Raw genomic sequence first — 19,475 nt, 5'->3', positions numbered from 1 at the left:
TTACAAGTGCCATAAGATTTAATACGCACGTATTAAAGTGAACAAAGATATTTGGTATGTTTGTCACGGAGTAACCTGTCCACCAAATTCTAAATAAGGCCCAAACTGACTATTTGGAACCTTTAAAAATAATGGAGGTACATCATTTATGAACTGTTGCCTGGCAATGTGGTCAGCAGATATTAGGATATATTCAAAGTATTTCAGATCCTTCTTTCATGCAAAAATACATATAAATACATCTAACAGTCCTGAAATTAGCCCAAAAAAAGAGCTAAGATCCATCAGGAACTGCATTGTTGATTGTGGGGCAAGAGCAATGATTGAAAGGGTCATCAACACAAACTTATTTTGAAATACTTGTTATGTACCTGAAATGAACTATAGTATACGAGGAGTGCCACGCAGTTTAGCACGGGAGAGGGTAGTTCATGAATTCCATGATGACGTTTACACAGGATATCGGTACCAAATATATTGTGTAACAAACTTTTGTGACAAGAATTTCAAGGTAAAAATTATCATGAAGGTAAGTTTCTGTAAGTAAGTAAAGTTTTACTATACATATCGCCACATATATGTACCTTGATGATTTATATATCTTCAAGGTACGTAGATGTGGAGTTAAAAATAGTAAATCTATACTTACTTATTTGCACTTACCTTCTCCATTTTTTAATCCTTGATATTTTTGTCACAATGTTCCGTTCACACAATATTTTTCGTTCATATATTCTATCAGCGATCACATTGCAACAAACACCTGAATCTAACGGCCCATTTACAAAGGTACGAGGGCAGTTCTAGGACTTGCCTTTTCTTAGTTTTGGTCTAAAGGAAGTCAGCAGAAAAACTATCCATTTTTGATGGATTTATTTGCTGTAGTTATACTTAGAAAGTATTCTACAAACAGTCTTCGACCCTCATCACAAGTTTCACAGATTAGGGCAAAGGGATGCCATGGGGCCGGAAGCTTAAATTCCTGTTGATATTCTCGCACCAAAGTCTGGCAATGTTGAGTTTTGTTCCCAGAAGGGAGACTAGCCTGCTGCACTGGGTATGCCTGGCCTTGTCCGCATTATTTCCAATGCCAGGCACAAATACACTGACAATTTCCACCTAATATTTTCCAGCAGGTTTAGGGTAGGCAAGGTGGAGCTCTGCATGCTCCCACTATAGTGTTGAAGGACGAGGGAGGGCTGTGCTCCTGTCCTTGAGTCTGGATCAAAATATGGTGAAACTGAATGCAGTATCTCCAGACCCAGTATTATCTGAACCAGGTACACATTTATTTGTTTATTTATTTATTTATATATCCTTTATTTCGATAAAATATCATAAAAGGTACAGATAGAAGATAAAACATTTCCATTTTACATAGTCCATTGTGGGTAGCAGTATAAATAAAATCTATTGGAGGGGGTGCGTACTATATTTAAAAATATATATATATTAAAATGGCACATAAAATCAAGTCCGTGAAATCAGCAGACATTTCCAATTAATTTTACATCTTTTACAGTTTTTCACCCGCTTTTTTCCTGATGAAATATAGAGCAAGCAGGTACCTACACATACAGAAAACTATAACTTGTCGTGTGTCAGTTATTAAAATTCTTTCTGCAACTCTATACATCTTAACACCAATATTCATACAAAGGGGTTTGATCCATTTTTTCCGGGCTGCCAGATATGCGGGACAAAAAAAGAGTATGTGTGCGTAATCCTCCTTCATACCTTCACTACACATACCACATTTATCATTGCCGTATGGACTCCACTTTGCTGTACGACTTTTTATCATCAATGATCCATATCTAAGCTTTAGGTATAATGGTTTTGCTAAGGGAGGATTTACTTCATTCAAAAAGGGCTCGAAGCACGGCTCTGTTTTAAACAGGTAAAATTCTTTAGTTAGAGAGCCATTAGATAAATCACTCATTCTCCGTTCATTCATATAAGCCCAGAAGGAGATTTTTAGAATCCTTTTTGAACACGAGGTTAGTGCGGATGGATGTGTCCAAAAATGGGCTAGTCCAACCCTCACTAACCATGCTCTGATATGGTCGTACCATGCAATACGGCTAAAAACATCCAGGTCTTTTAACGCAACTAGAGCTGCTCTATAATGTATCAGCTCAGGTGTAGTCCATAACCTAACCCATAACATTAACGGTGTTAGTATGGCATGGTGATCTGTCCGCTTCATATTTAGGTCAAGGAGCATTGGTGTTGTTGGGGTATACACTGGCAATTTTAAAAGTGCTCTATAAAATTCATTCTCTTTGACCTCAAAGGATTTTCTACAGAGGGGTCCCCACAGCTCAGCCCCATATAGGGCTGCCGATTGTGCTTTGGCCCGAAAGACTTCAAGTGCCGGTAGCACAGCTTTATTCCAGCTATCCCTATGTCTTTTTAGTATGGGGTGACTATTCTGTGTTAAAAGTAGCTTACTTTTTTCTATTTGAGATTTCCACTGCATTTTGGAGTCAACGGATACACCCAAATATATAAAAGTTTTAACATGTTCCAACTTTTGATTTTCCAAAACCAAGTTTCCCTTGAAGGAACTATGTGGATGTATTGCCATGTACTTGGTTTTGGTGGTGTTTATCTTGAGACCTTTTATATTGCAATATGAGTGAAAGGTATTAAGCAATGATTGTAACCCTCTCGACGTTTGGGATATCAAGATGGTATCATCCGCAAATAGTAAGGAAGACACAATTTCACCCCCCAATTTTGGGGAATCGTTTTTGCACTTGCTTAGGAAAGTGGGCATGTCAATAACAAACAGGGAAAAAAGGGTTGGGGCAAGGACACAGCCTTGGCGAACCCCCCTTTTTATTGGTATCGCTTTAGTGAGTTTGCCATCTGGACCCCACCTCACTTTCGCAAAGTTGTTATGATGGAGTCTTTGTACCTGCTCCAAAATATTTTTGGGTAAACCCTGTTTGGCTAGCGCTTTCCACAACAGGTGTCTGGGTATGAGGTCGAAAGCGGCTCTAAGATCAACGAATGCCACATACAAATGACCCTTACGTAAGTTTACGTATTTCCAGCATGGGCAGCAGAACTTACATAGTTGATCTATAGTACTAACTCTTGCTCTGAAGCCTGCTTGGTATTTGGTAAGGACATCTCCTTCCTCAGTCCATTCATTGATCCTATTTAAAAGGTGCCTTGCATACATTTTTTGCTGTATGTCTATTAAACTTATCGGGCGATAATACGCAGGATTACTCCTGTCGCCCTTTTTAAAAATACAGATAATTTCCGCCCCCCTCCAGGTATCATGCATACTAGCACCCGCAGCTATGTAATTACACAAGTAGTTAAGATAAGGTCCCCAAGTTTTAACATCATGCTTGAACAAGTCTCCTGGTATGTAGTCAAGTCCTGGGGCTTTACCAGGTTTCACAGAGTTAATAGCTATATCGGTTTCCTTAAGGGTAAATTCTAAGGTGTACTCAGGTGAATTTGGAGATATTGGAGTATCCAATTCGGTCCCTGGGTCAAGTGCTGCATATAGATTTGTGAAATGATCCACCCAAGTCTTTTCTTCCAGAAAAACATCTCTAGTACCCTTCGCTTCCCTATTCTTATTTGCAACAATTTTCCAAAAGCGAAAGGAATCCTTGCTTTTTACTGCGGTCAGCATGTCTGCCCATATTGCTTCATCCCAGATTTTTTTGGCAGTCTCTAGTGATGTTTTATACTTCAGCCGTGCTTCCCTCACCATGGTGCTATTACATTTAGTTTTAATTGCTATTTCTAGCTCGGATTTGGCACGGTGGCAAGCTTTGTCGTACCAAGGTTTCCCCATCATCTTTTTGTTCCTATTCTCAGAGTCTGGTCTAAGTGGCTTAGTTATTAATGGGGTTATTTCCAATATAAATCTTTTATGTAGTTCTAAGAATTGGTTCCCCTCACTTTCTATTGCTATATAAGTAGAAAAGGTACTAGCAAGAGTATTATAGATTTTTGCCAGATTCACGTTGTTGTCCAATGTGTGAGCCCATTTAACTGCTCGACGATTATTAGTCGCAGTTATATTATCACTAGTATCTAGGGCAGGAGATTTATAATCCAGTGTACTAGATATAATCTCTCTTTTTTAGTACTAATTCAAGTGGCCGATGGTCACTTTCTACCCTTTTCTTAACTTTGAAATCTACTATATAATGCCATAGGTCAAGGGATAGAGCTACATAGTCTATCTTACTTAGCATGTCCTTCTTGGAGAATGTGGGAACCATCGGTACATCAGAAGTATGTCGACCATTACATGCTCTTAGTCCATGAGTGGTCATTAGACTTGTTATTTGAAGCGCTAAGGTTGTGCATGCAACCTGCTTCACACTAGATAGCTCGGGGATCTCATTCACCATATTCTCGTCCTCATAGATGCAGTCCAGCCCTTTTATTGGTTCGTACTCACAATTGAAATCTCCCCCTAAAATTATGCCTGTACCTATTTGTATTTTACTTAAAACCTGCTCCAGTTGGGCAAATACCTGCGATTCCTTGGATGCCAGTCCAGAGCGATTATATAAATTATAGATATTCAGAACCCTGTTATCATCGGTCACTATTTGTATGCCCAGTATATCAGGGGAGTTTGTCTCTACCTGTTTTATAATACCATTAATGGTGACTTTTGTCCAAATCATTAGTTCCCCTGATGGCCTGCCCTTTTTAGACGGAATTGCACCAATACAAAAGGTTTTATATCCTGCTCGGTGGATAATTTTGGTGGCCCAAGTTTCCTGTAATAAACATATGTCGCTTGTCTCGACATATTCGTTCCACCCCGGGTCCTTTGTGTTCTTTTTCAAGCCTGCGATGTTCCATGAAGGTATTTTTAGACTTACACTATCTTTTAATTGATCCCGTGGTCCATTAATCACACTTGAGTTAGAAACCAAAGCTTTTATGTATGCGACATCTCCGCAATCATTACAGCCAATTTCTTCCCTGTTGCTATTTATAGTTTCAGGTATTTTAGAATTACACCCTACTTCTTCTTCTCCCTTCTCCTTGGGTGGGCTTTTCTGTATAAGTGGCGGGAGCAGTCAATCCACTCCATCTAACTGTGACAGCTCCTGGAATCTATTGTGTGTCACTATTGGGAATGCCATATTCAATAATAGTCCAGGAGTGGAATTCTGAGGTTTATAAAAATACCCTAAAGGGAGGGCCTGAATATTTGTCTGGCTTACAGCTTGGTCTTCATTTACTCGAAGAAGGGAACGCACCAAATGTGGTTGCCTAAAATTGACAACTATACAGTCTCCAAGTATATTTTTAGGTGTATTACCCACCCATCCTACTCTGCGTACCATTAAGATCTCATTTGCTTTCCTGGTATTAAGGTTTTTATGTTTAGATAGCCAATCCATTATTCTTTTTTTTACGACAACCCATGACTCCGTCTGTTCTCTTTTTAGCGCAGGCACTCCTGTTAGTACTAAAACATATGGGCAGGTTGCTGGGGGCAGATCTAAGACATCAGGATTGGGAACCAAATCTGTGCCTTTTGGGCTATATTGAATCTCCCTATAGGGGTTGGACACTAGTCCATTCTTATCCTTGTGACCAGGCGGGGTAAATCGACTCCTCTTAGTTACCAAAGGGGGAGTGATAATTTCTTCGTTATGTCTATTACAGGTTTTATCCAAATGTCTTCCTCCCAATTCAGGTCCTTTGCCCAATGGGGTTCCTAGTTCGATGTGATCCCTGTTCTTTACTTTGGTTACTTCTAGTTTAGCTAACAAATCCCCTCCCTCAACAATTATTCTATTTCCTTCAGCTATATTTTTGCCTAAATGGGCAACAGCAGCATTTAACTGGATGATCTCGTTATTTAGCTCTCTTAATTTGTGATCCATTGATTCACTTATTTGGTTGTGGACAGAAGTTAGAGTTGTTTTTATAATATCAGCTACGATCTGTTCCAGGCCATCCACTAACCCCCTATCGATTATAGATTCGTTAGGGTTAATTATATCTGTTTGGACCCCAATAGATCTAGCAGTAAGTCCTGACGAATCTTGGTCATTCGCATACGGATCGCAACCCCCCCTCTTGGTGCCAGCTTTCGTTTTCTTCTGGCTTGGTTTCTTCCCCCTTAATAAATAGTCACCACTACCCCCTATCTGCTTATTTATCGTGACTGACGACTTTTGGGCCCGCAGTCTAGTAGATATTCCGGGACTCGTCTCTGGGCTTTGTATTTCTGAATCGATTAGGGTAGTCGGCTGGTCTAAGGTGTGCTCTAACTGATCCTGATGTATTGCTACAACAGGTAGGACATTTTCTAATGTTTGTGCCTCCCTGACTACCGTATATGTGGGGAGTCTAGAAGGGTCAAGGGATAATCTCCTCTGGGCATATTCGATTTCTTGGTCCAAAGCCTTTTCAGTTCGTGTGATGAAATCGGCCAGTGTTCCCACCGTACACTTTCTTTTAGTCATTGTTAGTGTAGATATCCCCAACTCAAAGTATTACGCCCTGGCCGTGTGTCTGATATATGACATTAAATTTACAAGGGGATTGGGTGTACAATTATATTTGCTTCCTTTTGACAGTACCTTTTCCTGCGGACGGGCCAAGAGAGGGGGCCCAGCCCAGCCTCTTTCGGCCTGTGACGGCCTAGGACAGCCCCGACCTTGTCCCGGGCTTCTCCCGGCGATGCCCGCGCGCATCCCGCGACGCGGGAGTACTCGCGGTCTTTTGTGCCCCACTGGGCGCGTAATGGAGTGGGCGTGTTCCTCAGGACTTCTGGGAAATGTGGTTTCCCCCGCTCGGCGGCCGCTCGCGATGTCAACAGCGGCGGCGGCGGGGGGAAACCAAACAGCAGACCAAGGAATCCAACAGGGTGCTAAGGAAATGCTGGTAAGTAGTCTTGCCCCGAGCAGTGCAGCAAAACAAACAGGAACCCCAGGTACACATCTACCTCTGATGGCCTAAAATGGAATCCCATTCAGAGTTAAGGCATCAGGTGGGATACCTAATGTCAGTATACAGGCGTTAGTGCTCATCCATTCCTTTGGCAACTTTCATGAAATTGTAGTACTCTTTGAATGTACAACAGTAGCTAAGCAATTATTTTCAATAACTCTGGCAAGCATCGTTTTGTATTAGACACAGGGGATTTTGCTTTATTCACGTACTGGGATTATGGAAAAACATACGTTGCCCCCCCCCCCCATTCCTGTTCTCTAGATCAGTGTTTGAATTAATTGTTGTGTTTCATCATTCATGTGCACCTTTCTATATGTGCATTATGCCCTCTTGTTTAAGCATGGAAAGCCTCTATCCTTTACATCAGATTATTAATGGTAACTCACTGCTATTATGTAGCAGCAGTTGATTACAAAACTCACTACCCACTATTGCTACGTCGCAAAGGCCTTGATTGAAAGCAAAACTGCAGGAGGGGGATGAAAGGCAGGGAAGGTGGTGAGGGTTGTTTAGCATGGCAGGTAAGGTATGTGCTTTTCACATTTAGATCAGGGAGGAGCTGCTGTGTTATCTATGCCTCCCCTATTACTCCCCTGCCACTGCATAGAGTTTGAAAGTACGGGCAGATCATTTTGTGGTCCATTAAAAAAAAAAATTATAGACGGGTAAAAAGTGAATTACAGGGATGTTTTTCACCTCGGGGTTCTGCGTGACATTGCAGACAACTCGAGCTTTGCTCTTGTAATCTATTTGATGTCACTCAGAACCCCTCGGTAAAAAATATCCTCGCAATTCACTGTTACACATCTAGAATTATTTATTTCATACTTCATTAAGCTTCTCGTGCACTGCTTTGCTACAGTCATCAACAGCTCCCTCCGATTATAAATAAGGAAGATCTAAATTCTGTCAGGCGATCCTTTAGAGTTATGTTGGTTTTCTCCCTACTTGGGCATGAAGATTCATTGTTGTTACATTTGCAACTACTTTAAGAGCTCTTTTTGAGCTTTAAAATTCCTTTTGTACTGGGATTTGAGTCCGTGGTAGTTGTTGATGTGGCTTTTTTTCTTATCACCAGTGGGATCCTACTTCTTAATTCCTTAATGCTTTGATTAGTGTTATTTCTTGCTCACTAATGCAGTTCTGCCTTGCTATCTTTCTATATGGATCCTTCTACTGCTCAGCATATGTGCCAACTTCTGGCAATGGTCAAGCTGCACTGTCCTTTATATGCATAATGCTACATGCCCTGTGTTTTCCATTTACCTATAATTCCTTTTTGTCACCTTTGGGTTTGCTCCTCCTCTACATGTAGCACACTTCTTTAACTTGCATTCTGTCACCAATACTTTTTTTTGTATTTACTTTAAAACATTTAAAGAAACAAAGGATGTAATTCAGCCGTTAGAGTGGATACCCTCCATTGCTGCGTCCTGAAGTTTTAAAAGTAGGCACAACTTTAGACTTTCTGCTTTTTAGTAGCTTGCTGTTTGAACCAGTAGTCACCCAAGTATTAACCAATAATATTCAATAAAGGTTGTTTAAATAAAAGTACATTTGCCACTTTTTGGAGTCAAAGGTAGTGCAAACCTTACCTTCAGCTAGGTCTTGATGTCAAAATTGGTGTGATAATCTGGTATACAGATCCTATGACGTGGAATAAATGATGTCTTTGGGAAACCTAATGACTTGCTAAATGTAAATCTGCAAACACTATATTCGAATCTATGTTAACCTGTTTTTATAACAACACAAAAATATGATGGACAGAATAATGAACAATGTCAAATATTCATCCCCGGTACAGAGATTTGGGCCTAAATCCTTAATTTTTTTGCTCACGCTGCCATTCCAGTTTGGACCCAGCCATATACAAATTAGTCTTGACGCTGTGCCCAATGGGAAGATCCAGTCCGAACTGCCAGGTCAGATCCTCCCTGGACCGGAAACAAGCATTCTGGGACCCGTTTTAGGGCATCACCCCTCATCAGCGGGACTATATTGAATCCAATATCATACTAAACACGGTACCTAAATTTGAGCATACCTTTCCCACTTGGGGTGACACACAAAAAGATGATGGACAGGATGCTGAACATTCCCAGAATGCTTATTTCCGGTCCAGGGAGGACCTGGCCTGGCAGTTCAGGCTGGACACTTCCCATGAGGAGCAAGTTGAAGACTAATTTGAATATGGCCGAGTACAAACAGGGGTGGCATGGAGAGCAGAAGAACGATGGATTTAACCCAAATCTCTTGACTGGGGCTGAGTGTTTGAAATGTTTCAGCACTCCATCCATCATCTTGCTGTGTTTGCTTAGTTCGCCCTAAGTGGCCGTGGGTATGCCCAGACATTGTCCCTTTCTCGCAGTGCCACTGGATTCCAGCTAGCCTGGCAGATGAGGTGTGATATCTGGGAACGGGTCCAAGGATACTTGTTTCCGGTCCAGGGAGGACATGGCCTGGCATTTTGGGCTGGATTGTTCCCATGGGGTGTTGGTTCAAGATTGATTTGCATATGGCTGGGTCCAAATTGGGGTGGCATGGTGAGCAAAAAAATGACGGATTTAACCCAGATCTCTTGACTGGGAGTGAGTGCCTGAAATGTTTCAGCACTCTGTCCATCATCTTGCTGTGTTTGCTATCAACCTGTACGTAGACGTAGAATAACTGAATTCAATAGTAAAAGTAAACCTCACTCTACCGACACCCTGGCATGGTGCCTTTCATAAAACTGTAACACTCCAATGTCAAATCTACTTTCCAAAATTTCAGTTCTTTTCACACCAAGATGTTTTCAAAACCTTAATTAATGGTGGTGGTTAAATATCAAACCTTGATACTATCCATGCTAAGGGAAATGCTCGCAATACTTCAGGTTGGTCATTGATTGAAACAAGTCAGATCCTTGATTTTTGTCTAGCATGGATGTGGCAACGTCATCTTCATCAGTCTGTCCAAGACCTCAGAAGACATATAACAGGGGGGTAAGGATGTGTATGAACATTAAAAGGCAGAGCTATATTACGTCTTTCCTGAAGTCCCTCTACCAGCTCCCAGACATCAAATGATCGATCAAGTTTTTATGACCATCTACATGGTCTTCTGGGACTGAGAGTACCCATATCCAAACTATGTCTGCTCCTCACATGCCTTTTAGTAGCATACAAACTCAACCCAATGACATTGCACGAATGTGTTTTGTGTATTTTAATTGGGGGGAACACAGATGCAAAACATGCAAGGTTCTGGGTCTCCACGAATAGAATGACTTAGAAAAAAAGGTTAAGATTCCAACCACACTACCAATTGATTACGCTGAAAATTACCCGATTGGGTGAACCTTTTGCTGTATTAGAGGCTGGTCTCAGCTTGCAAAATATATAGGATGAGGTGTACACTGTAAAGCTAATAAATACTTTTGGCATGCTGACTTACCTTCCAAACTTCTTGCTTGTATTTCATAAGGCATTCAAGCAACTGACAGTGATAAACTAGGAGGAATAAGAACAGGATTAGATGTGTTAATGCATTAAAGTAAAAGAGTATTTTCTTTTGTGAATGCATTTGATTAAAGTGTGTGGTTTGTTTAAGAGGGGGGAAGGAGATGAGAAAGAAGAAGGGAGGAGAGGAGAAGAGAGGAGAGGAGAGGAGAGGAGAAAGAAGAAGGGTGTAGAGGAGAAATGGAGATGGAGATGGAGAGGAGAGTGAGATAGGGAAGGGGGGAATAGGCGATGGAGAGGGCAGAGGCAGGGAGAGGCGGATGGTAGAGGGCGGAGATGGGGGAGAGCAGAGGGGTAAGGGCAGGAGAGGGCTGCTATTCCACTTGTTTCCTTGAGGCACTCTGGAACAGGAGAAAGCAGCATTTCATCAATTCCCTCGGATTTCTGGAGACCCAGGCAAGGCTGTTGAACTAAGAAAAGCTGGCGAAGACTGAGGAGACAAGCACTTTCCAATTGAAATCTTTGATTCATGTTAATAGAGTCCAATGGAAACCATAATCAAGAATATGACATTGTGTCATGCACAGCTCATCAATGCACAACAGGTACAAATGGATTGCATGGTTAAAATAAGTAGAATGGAATGTCCATTTTCTTGATGTTAATCCGACTGAGTCACACTCTTTCCCTGTCGACCCATAGGACTATTTATGGGTACAACATTGTCTTAATGATGTAGGTCTTTTTTTGTTGAATGAAATAGCAGGTCATCAAGGATAGCCTTCGAAGGCTATATTGAGGCTCGTTAAAACAGCTCATTTTTTGAAGTATTTCTACAAAATAATCTATTGCAGGATGTACCCACAAGTAACCTAAGTTCATTATAAAAGAATGTGAGGAAAGTCCACTATTTTACATTTAGTATATATTTGAATGTGGATCTAGTGTGAGTGGTTATATTCTACCTGAAGACTACTTCTCAGAAATAGGATTATTTGAAAAGAAGGAATATGGATTAGCAATGATAAAGAATGATAGGATAACTCATAAAATGGCAGAGAATTATAATACCGAAAAAAGGGAACAGAATCAAGGATAGAAGGACAAAATGAGGTCAAATGAAGTGGCTTAGGACACATCAGACCATAGCTCCAAAGTATTGGATAGAATGGTGTAGAGCAAGCTTTTAATACAATGCGATAAAGTACAGTGTTAAAGGAAGCAGTATCTGAAGTACAGAAAAGTTAGCTTTTGCAGAGTAACAGATTAGAGTACAATCAGATATGAAGATTGAAGTCCTCCAATTATACTAGGCTCACATAGGAGGAGAGAAATCAGTACAGGAGTTTGTTTTCGAAAAATGAAAACCTGTATAAATGTTTGACGGTGGTTGTCCTATTTGACGGAGCTGTCTGTCAAACTTTTACAACATAAATAGAAACATGCTATGATGGACGTCCCTGTCAATGTTAACAGTTGTCAGTGGGGACGGTGAACAATTCTAGATTTGGTGGGCAGTGGTCCCTCTGGATGCTGGGACAATGTCCCTCACCATCCCAATGGAATACCATCCTTTCCCTTAAACTTTAAATCTGCCCCTAGGGCTCCAACAGTATGTATGTATATGTTATTTCTGTAGAATGAACCAGGCCAAAAGGCAGCGGAGTACTGTGCATGGTCATAGACAAGCTTAAATTCATTGAGTAAGAGGAGAGGAAGCTAGGTTGTGGATGAATAATGCATTGTGATGTAATGTTTGTTAATGAGGTGGGTCTTCAACTCTTCCCTAAATTGGAGCTGTACTGGGGCAGTCCTAATGGATATGGGGATGTTGTCCTGATGGTGTCCTAACTGCGGTGTGTTGAGATCCACCTGAGATGGTGAGCATGATAAGCGAGGGTGCGGTTTGTGAGGGCTTTGTAAATAATGCAGCTGGTTTTTGACGATGATGCAAGCCAGCAAGGAGAACCAATGGAGTTCCATCTGGATGGGAGTGGTGCAATCATATTTCTTCAGGCCTTGGATAAGAAGTGCTGCACTGTTTAGGATGCTGCAAAGGGGTGCCATTGTGGAGTAGTTTTGGAGGCTATAGAGTAGAGCATTACCACAATTCAGGCAGGAAAGCAAGTCCCTTTCTGGAATAAATGGTTTGGCTCTCTTTAGAGAGATGGTAATTGGCTGACTTTGTGTTTTTTTTTCGTAAGGTGATCCTTGGGTTGAAGTGGATGTCTAATGTGAATCCAAGTTACTTAGCAGTCAGTGAAAGTTGAGGGTTTGAAGACATCAAGGTTCATGTCACTAAACCAGGCTTGTATTGCATCTTGTTTGTAGCTGTTGGCAAATAACAAGAATTCTGACTTGGTTGCAATTGCCAGAATATGAAGAAAAACAGAAATGAAGAAGTTGCTTTTGGCTGACATGTGACAAGTTGACACAGATCACTGCATTAACCTGGAATTCAGCTCTTTTGAACAAATGGCGCAATGTAAGCCTTGAATGGATTTGTAGCTGAGACCTTGCCGAGGAACTATGGCATGGTTCTCGTTGCTCTCTGGATCCACAGGAACAATGTAGCAGAATGTTAATGAAAGAGTCAACAATTTGTTTGCATTAGTTATGGAGTTAAACCTCTGCATTCACATTGGGTGGCATCAGCATGGCGACCCCCTAAGAAAAAAAGTCAGGCTCTTGCACTTACTTGTTTTTCCAAATGACACACTAAGCAGTATAGAGTAATTTATGAGAAGAGTTCGAAAGAGTGGTAGGATATAATAAAGCAGGTTAGAATGCAGTTGAACAAAGAAGAAATAAATTGAGTAGGATACAGTGGGGAAGGGTAAAAAGTAAGAGAGTAGAGTCGAGTAGAGTGGGATAGAGTAGAGAAAATCATAACAGGATGAAGCAAAGTGGGAAATAATAGTGTAACAGATGAAAGAAGAACTAATGAGGGATGGAGTAGCAAAAAATAAAGTACATTTGGATGGGGGCTTTATATGAGAGCATAATTTGATATGTAGAGTAGAGAAGAATATAACATGGTTGGTAGAGCTGAGATAGGTGGAAGTGAGAATGGTAAAGTTACGACCAATAAATAGGAAAGTACAATTGGAGGGGAGTAAAGTTCTCGTTGAATAAAACCGAAAACAGAATAGATCAAAGCAGAATGAAGTTAGCAATAATTGGATTGTATAGAATAGTGCTGAAGTAGACGAAAAGAGAAGCACATAAAAGAGATAATACAGTAGATTAGGAGAGAGTGGAGTTTGCGAAATAACTTTGAATTGACTTCCACACATTATGATAGGCTTGAGGATAGTACGAAAAGGGACAGTAAAGTGAGTAAAGGTAGTCAAAGTAAAATAGAGTGACAACATACCAGGATTTGATGTGTACTGCATCGCAATCATGAGCATGGATGAGGCAGACAGGTTGACGTGTGCAGTTACTCCTTCTCTTCTGCTGGAGCCTACTGAAGCAAAGATACACGTTTTTAGGTCATCATCAACAAACTTTATTCGGTTTTATTAATAAAAACATAAAAGTCAAACAAACATGAATAAAAACGTCTTCCAAAATACAGATTAGGAAGTGTTGATGCATCAAATTACACTGGATTTATAGTCAAAATACATAGATTACAATACAGATATTAATCTCAACTTGATCTGAGTCTGAGAGCAACCCGTAAAAAATTGAGAGTGTACAAAACAGTGTCATTAGAGAGGAGTTGTAAAAAGATAAATGCTGGTCTTACCCTCCTGAAACCAGCTTTTTTAATAAATAATTTTCTAGGATCATCATAAAAACTGCAAAACATTATAAAGTGCATCATGTCCTAAGGAGACTCACCGTCGCAGTCACAGGGCATGAGGTACTGACCTCTGTGGGAGCCACGAGGTTGAGCAAAGAGATAGTGGAAAAGGTCGAGCCGAAACCTCGTCAATAAAAAACGATCACACTTTTTTAGTTCTAACCTGGACCAATTGGTGAATATTTTGTTGCCTGCGGTGCAAATATTTGCTAATTGTACTATAACTGCAAGGTGCCTTATGCAAATCCACTTTATGACTAAGATTCACTCCATTTACAAAGAAGGTGCAGGCTAAAGGCAGCTACAAATGTTTATCTTTCACTTACACAAAGAGACACCTCTCCTCTTGAAGGAGACCATGACCCTGTCCACAGGTGGCGGGTGTACTCTATGATGGCACTGTCACTCTGAAGCAAGGATGGTCCTGGTCCCCTGACAAATGTCCCTCTGCAGGGCATACATTGTAGACTCTTTACTCTGTCTGAACAGGTATGTTGAACAAACAAACAATGGAATGCTATGCTACCTAAGCAATTGCCAGTGGCTGTCACTATTTGGGTGCATTTCACCCATCATCTTTGTGTTTTACACATATTGAAGACTGTAATGGTATTTATACAAAAGGTTATCCCTACTAAACAAAGCAGAAGGCAGATGGCTCAGTGCATGATGGTAAAGGAATGTATGCCGTAAACTACCACATGTTCCGTCAATTGCATGCGGAATGCCTTAATACAAAGTAGAGTGTTCTCTCTTCTCACTGCCATGGAAGGGAAGCTCCTATGTATTGAATCTGAGAAAGGTCCGGTCTCTAACATCAACCAGTACTTGGAGAGTGTGGCTCAATGGTTAGAGCGACAGACCCTGATGAAGAGGTCTAGCTCGGGACCAGGGTTCAATTCCCCGCTCGGCGGGTCTTGGGCTCAAAATTCCACAGACCTGATAATTCTCCCCTCGGTGCCTATTCCAATCATGGAGTCCCACTCTGCAACTCTGGGCAATAGCTTGCTTAATCTCCACAACGGCCCCCACAACGCTAAGGATGCCTGGCCTCCACCTTGGGGGTGCCCAGGAGTGGACACCTCACAGGGAAAGCCAGGATGAGTTCCACAGCGGTATTCGTACAAGTACCTTGAGACCCTTGTGGGTGAGTAGTGCGCTATACAAGTATCAATTTACAATTTTACTTGGTACTAGAAAATCAGGACAAACAGCTTCACCTTGTTTGCTTGCTTCATACTGTTTGTGTAACAAACCTTCTTAAAAATGCAACTCTGTTAAGTCCTTCTACTTGATGGCTGAGTCTTTTGGCCTCTGAAGGGACTTTTCTGTTGTGCATTCATAGTTCATTAGATATTGATGTAATAAGAAACATTATACGTATCACACACACTCCAAACGAAGCTCAGATATTACATGTAGGCAGCGACCACACCGCCACCAACAGCACTGTACACATATATTCAGCTTCTCTCTTATCTACTGCTGGAGAACACTTTACACATACTTTTCACATGCATTCAAGACAGTACATATGTGCTGTGCAGGTGGCTACCACATCATTTCTTGCAGCAGTTGCCACTATCAAATGCCGCAAATTACCACTTTAGACAGTGTGCACCACATATATATGTCCAACACAGATCAGAAATGCCACCTAACGAGTCAAGTTAAGAATTTCGCTAACCAGTGGGTAACATGTATGTTACTGACTTAAGAGCTGTGCTAGTAAACAGCAAAGTTCTGAGGCAACACCTCTACTAAACTACAACTATACACACAGCATTCAATTAATAAGACCTTGAAATCAGCCCAATGTCAGCTTCACCAGCTCAAATTCGCTTAGAATTTGGCTTAAAAAATCAAGTATATCAGTGCAAAAATACATTTATAAAATTGTGCTGGATACTAAGAGCTTCGGAAAGGGGATCCATTAATAATTTATGATGGTGGGAAATCGAGGAAACAGCAACACAGCAATATAAAAGGCTCTTGCGGCAGTCACTTAAATCTGGTAATTAAGGATGTAGGCATTAAACAAGCATGGGAGGCAACTATGGAGAAAGCACCATTTAATCAAGTGCTATAAAACTGCATCTCAAATTGCATCGAATCCAACAGATAAAAAGGCACTTGCGCAAAGGAGACACACCTGGACAGTAATAAACTCTTATTCAAACTTATGTCCTCAGGGGTATCTGGCAGAGCATTTTTCATTAGCACTAAAGTATCAATTCATGTTATTCGCTTTGATAATATGGAATCAAAAGATTGTATTCCCTCTTGGAAACGTCAGTCGCAGACTTTAATCTGCAGGTTTTGTGGTTACAAACAAGAGCTACTAACCCACATTTTATGCGTCTGTCCAGTACCCTTGGCGCAAAGGAAAATCCTTTTGAAAGCACTCTTCAGGAATATAGGAATACGTTCATGGATGCAAGCCATTATTACCTGGCTAAGTGGAACGTCAGACCCCTAGCTTGTAGGGGGGTAACGTTTTTTACACCATTATTGAAGGAAAATGTCCAAAAAGAAGGAGTAAGGACTCAGAACTGTACTTCCTATTTGCACAATGCTCTTGCACTATAAACCGCAGCACAACTTTGTTTCATGAACATTTTGGTTCTTGAAAGTAGTTCTTTTCATGCTTAGTACGTTATAGACAGGGGGGTTTAGGGCTGTAGTTATTACAGCTTGCTTTTTATGATGTTTAGATGTGGATGCTCAGTTGGTCGCCTTCTACTTTAGCGCCAAGAAACCGCCCAGGTGTATGTTGCGCTCAATAAATATTTTAAACTTAAACTTAAACTTAAGACCCAGCAGCTGCTATACTTATGACTATGTACCCTTTTTAGATTCTGTTAAATGCTATTATAAAGCTGCTAACTCTTGGAGAGCCGAATAATCATCCGCATTTTAGGTACTTATTCACAAATTGTTTTAAATATACTTGTGACCTGTGTATTCATACTTAAGAAGAACAAACAGCTGCCATAATAACGGTTCAATTAGTTCTTAGATCCTGCTAAATGTAATTAGAATGCTGCTAGGACCCAGAGGTTTTTGAAGAATTGTTGATATTTTATGTATATTCTTATAAATTTGTTTTTATGTCACTTGAGATTCGTTTACTTATAACAAGGATTGTTATTCATTATTTTTGTATTCTGCAAAGTTTTTAAATAACCATATACAATAAACGTATTCTTCTCCTATGAGGGAAGACCACCAACAACAAAAAAAAGATATCCAGGTATCAAGGAGGCCTGCAGGTGATAATTTTGTATAATGGGGTAATGCTCAACAATACACAACACAAACTATACTACACAGTCTTAGGGATGGATGAGAACCTAGAACTGAAAACATACCACCGGATGACTCAGACTACAGTCTGAAGGGAAAACCTCTGTATAGAGTGGAAAAGCATCTCTGGGCAGGCTATAGAACTAGGAGGCCACCATTTTAACAGTCTTTGGGCTATAATCAATCAATCAAACGTTATTGTTTTAAGGTACTAAAAACCATCACAATCTTGCATATGTATGCAAAACATAGAAGAACATAATATCTTGGTGAAATGTGGTACTAACAGCCTGATTCATCAAGGGGCCGTTTTGCGAGCCCCTAATAGCGAATCATAGCGATTCGCTATTGAGGACTCGCAAAACGGTATTCATGTAGGAATTGCTAAATAAATAGCGATTCCTACACATTCCTTATTTGCGAGTAGCAAATTGCTACTCGCAAATAAGGAATAACTCCCCATTCATTCCTATGGGCCAAAAGGCCCATAGGAATGAATGGGGAGTATCCCTTATTTGCGAGTAGCAATTTGCTACTCGCAAATAAGATAGCGATTTTAAGGGTGCCAGGGGTGTCCAAAGGACACCCTGTAGCACCCCTTAAATGCACATTTGAACAGGTGGTGCGCACACACATGTCCAAAGGACATGTGTGTGTGTAACATGCAAAAGAAAAAAATGCACTAAAGTGCTTTTTACACTATTTTCGCAATTTACCACCAAGTCAGACTTGGTGGTAAATTGAGACCAAATATTGCGATTTCGCTATTTCTAATTGGTTGATGAATTGCATTTAAGGAATCTCTATTAGAGATTCCTTAAATCCAATTCCTCGCAAATATGCGAATTCTTAAATAGCGATTTTTGCATTTGGGATGATGAATCCCAAATGCAAAAATTGCACTCGCAAAAGGCAAGATTCTGAGAATCTTGCCCTTTGCGAGTGCAATTTAGCTTGATGAATCAGGCTGATAGTTACTAGTGGTTTCATAAAATTATAAACAAGACTTTGTCCAACTCTTCCTAAGTGATTGCTAAAACTTAAACCATCAAGCTTTGTGTTTATTATTGTATGCTAAGCAGCTGATGGTAAATCAGTAAATCATCAAGCAGTCCTATTATACTTAGGTCACTGCCATACGATTGACAACGGACATATAAAATTCTAAGATTACTCCATAAAAAGTGACACATTTCTTCAGTTTCCTCCTAGTCTAAGAGTCATCTAGACTACCAAGAGGAGTGATCGCCTAGAATGTCCCGTGGTGCTGATGAAACTATAGATCATTTAAGCTTGAAAGTAGGAATAGTTTGAGTACCCCAGGTAAAAATTGCTTCCACTCATAGTCGGTACAAATATCCCCATAACGGAGCATATCCTTATTCTAAATGTTATCTTTAAGTTACTATCATCTCAAATAATGTGTCACACCATGTTTACTCTGAAGAGTTTGTGGCACATCGTTCTCATCACCCTTTCAGAGCAAGTATGTGGCAAAGAGAAATACTAGAGTGCCCACTGCCACTGAGCCCGGGGGGGGGGGGGGTGCGGGGGGGTTGAGATGTCCATAGTCCTTCAGAAAATTCCAAATGTCCATACCTCAGAAAAGAAGATCCAATTCTGGTAAAAACTTTTTGATTCATTGTCTGTTTTATTAAATGTTTTATCCATATCAAGGTGCTGAACACATATTGGAATTGATTAAAAAATAGCATTTGTTTATTGACAGGACTTTGCTTGCATTGGAAGATAAATAACAATTATTTAATGGTATTTCAGGAGGGATATTCTTAATTCATAACTCAAGGCAAAGCAAGCAGAGGGTGTGAGTCGGAGACAAAACCAAAACCTATCAATAGTTTATGCCTGTTTTCCATTCTAGTTATCTCAAGTTGCCTTGTAAAAGAAAGACTTTATTGGGTCTTTTGAGTTATTGCCAGTTTTCTGTC

General features: G+C 40.5%; 1 protein-coding gene across 1 annotated transcript in view; it reads right to left on the bottom strand.

Moving 5' to 3' along the window:
* Positions 1-19,475, bottom strand: part of UNC79 (unc-79 subunit of NALCN channel complex) — a 641,854-nt gene that overhangs the window by 608,375 nt on the left and 14,004 nt on the right. The window contains 3 exon segments of the mRNA XM_078660089.1: positions 10,405-10,460; positions 13,786-13,878; positions 15,084-15,097. Coding sequence (XP_078516215.1) covers positions 10,405-10,460; positions 13,786-13,878; positions 15,084-15,097 — 163 coding nt within the window.

The sequence above is a fragment of the Lissotriton helveticus genome, chromosome 9 (genome assembly GCF_964261635.1).
Source record: "Lissotriton helveticus chromosome 9, aLisHel1.1, whole genome shotgun sequence".
Classification (NCBI taxonomy): Eukaryota; Metazoa; Chordata; class Amphibia; order Caudata; family Salamandridae; genus Lissotriton; species Lissotriton helveticus.
The sequence above is the reverse complement of the archived record's forward strand: the minus strand, read 5'-3'. Positions and strand labels throughout refer to the sequence as shown.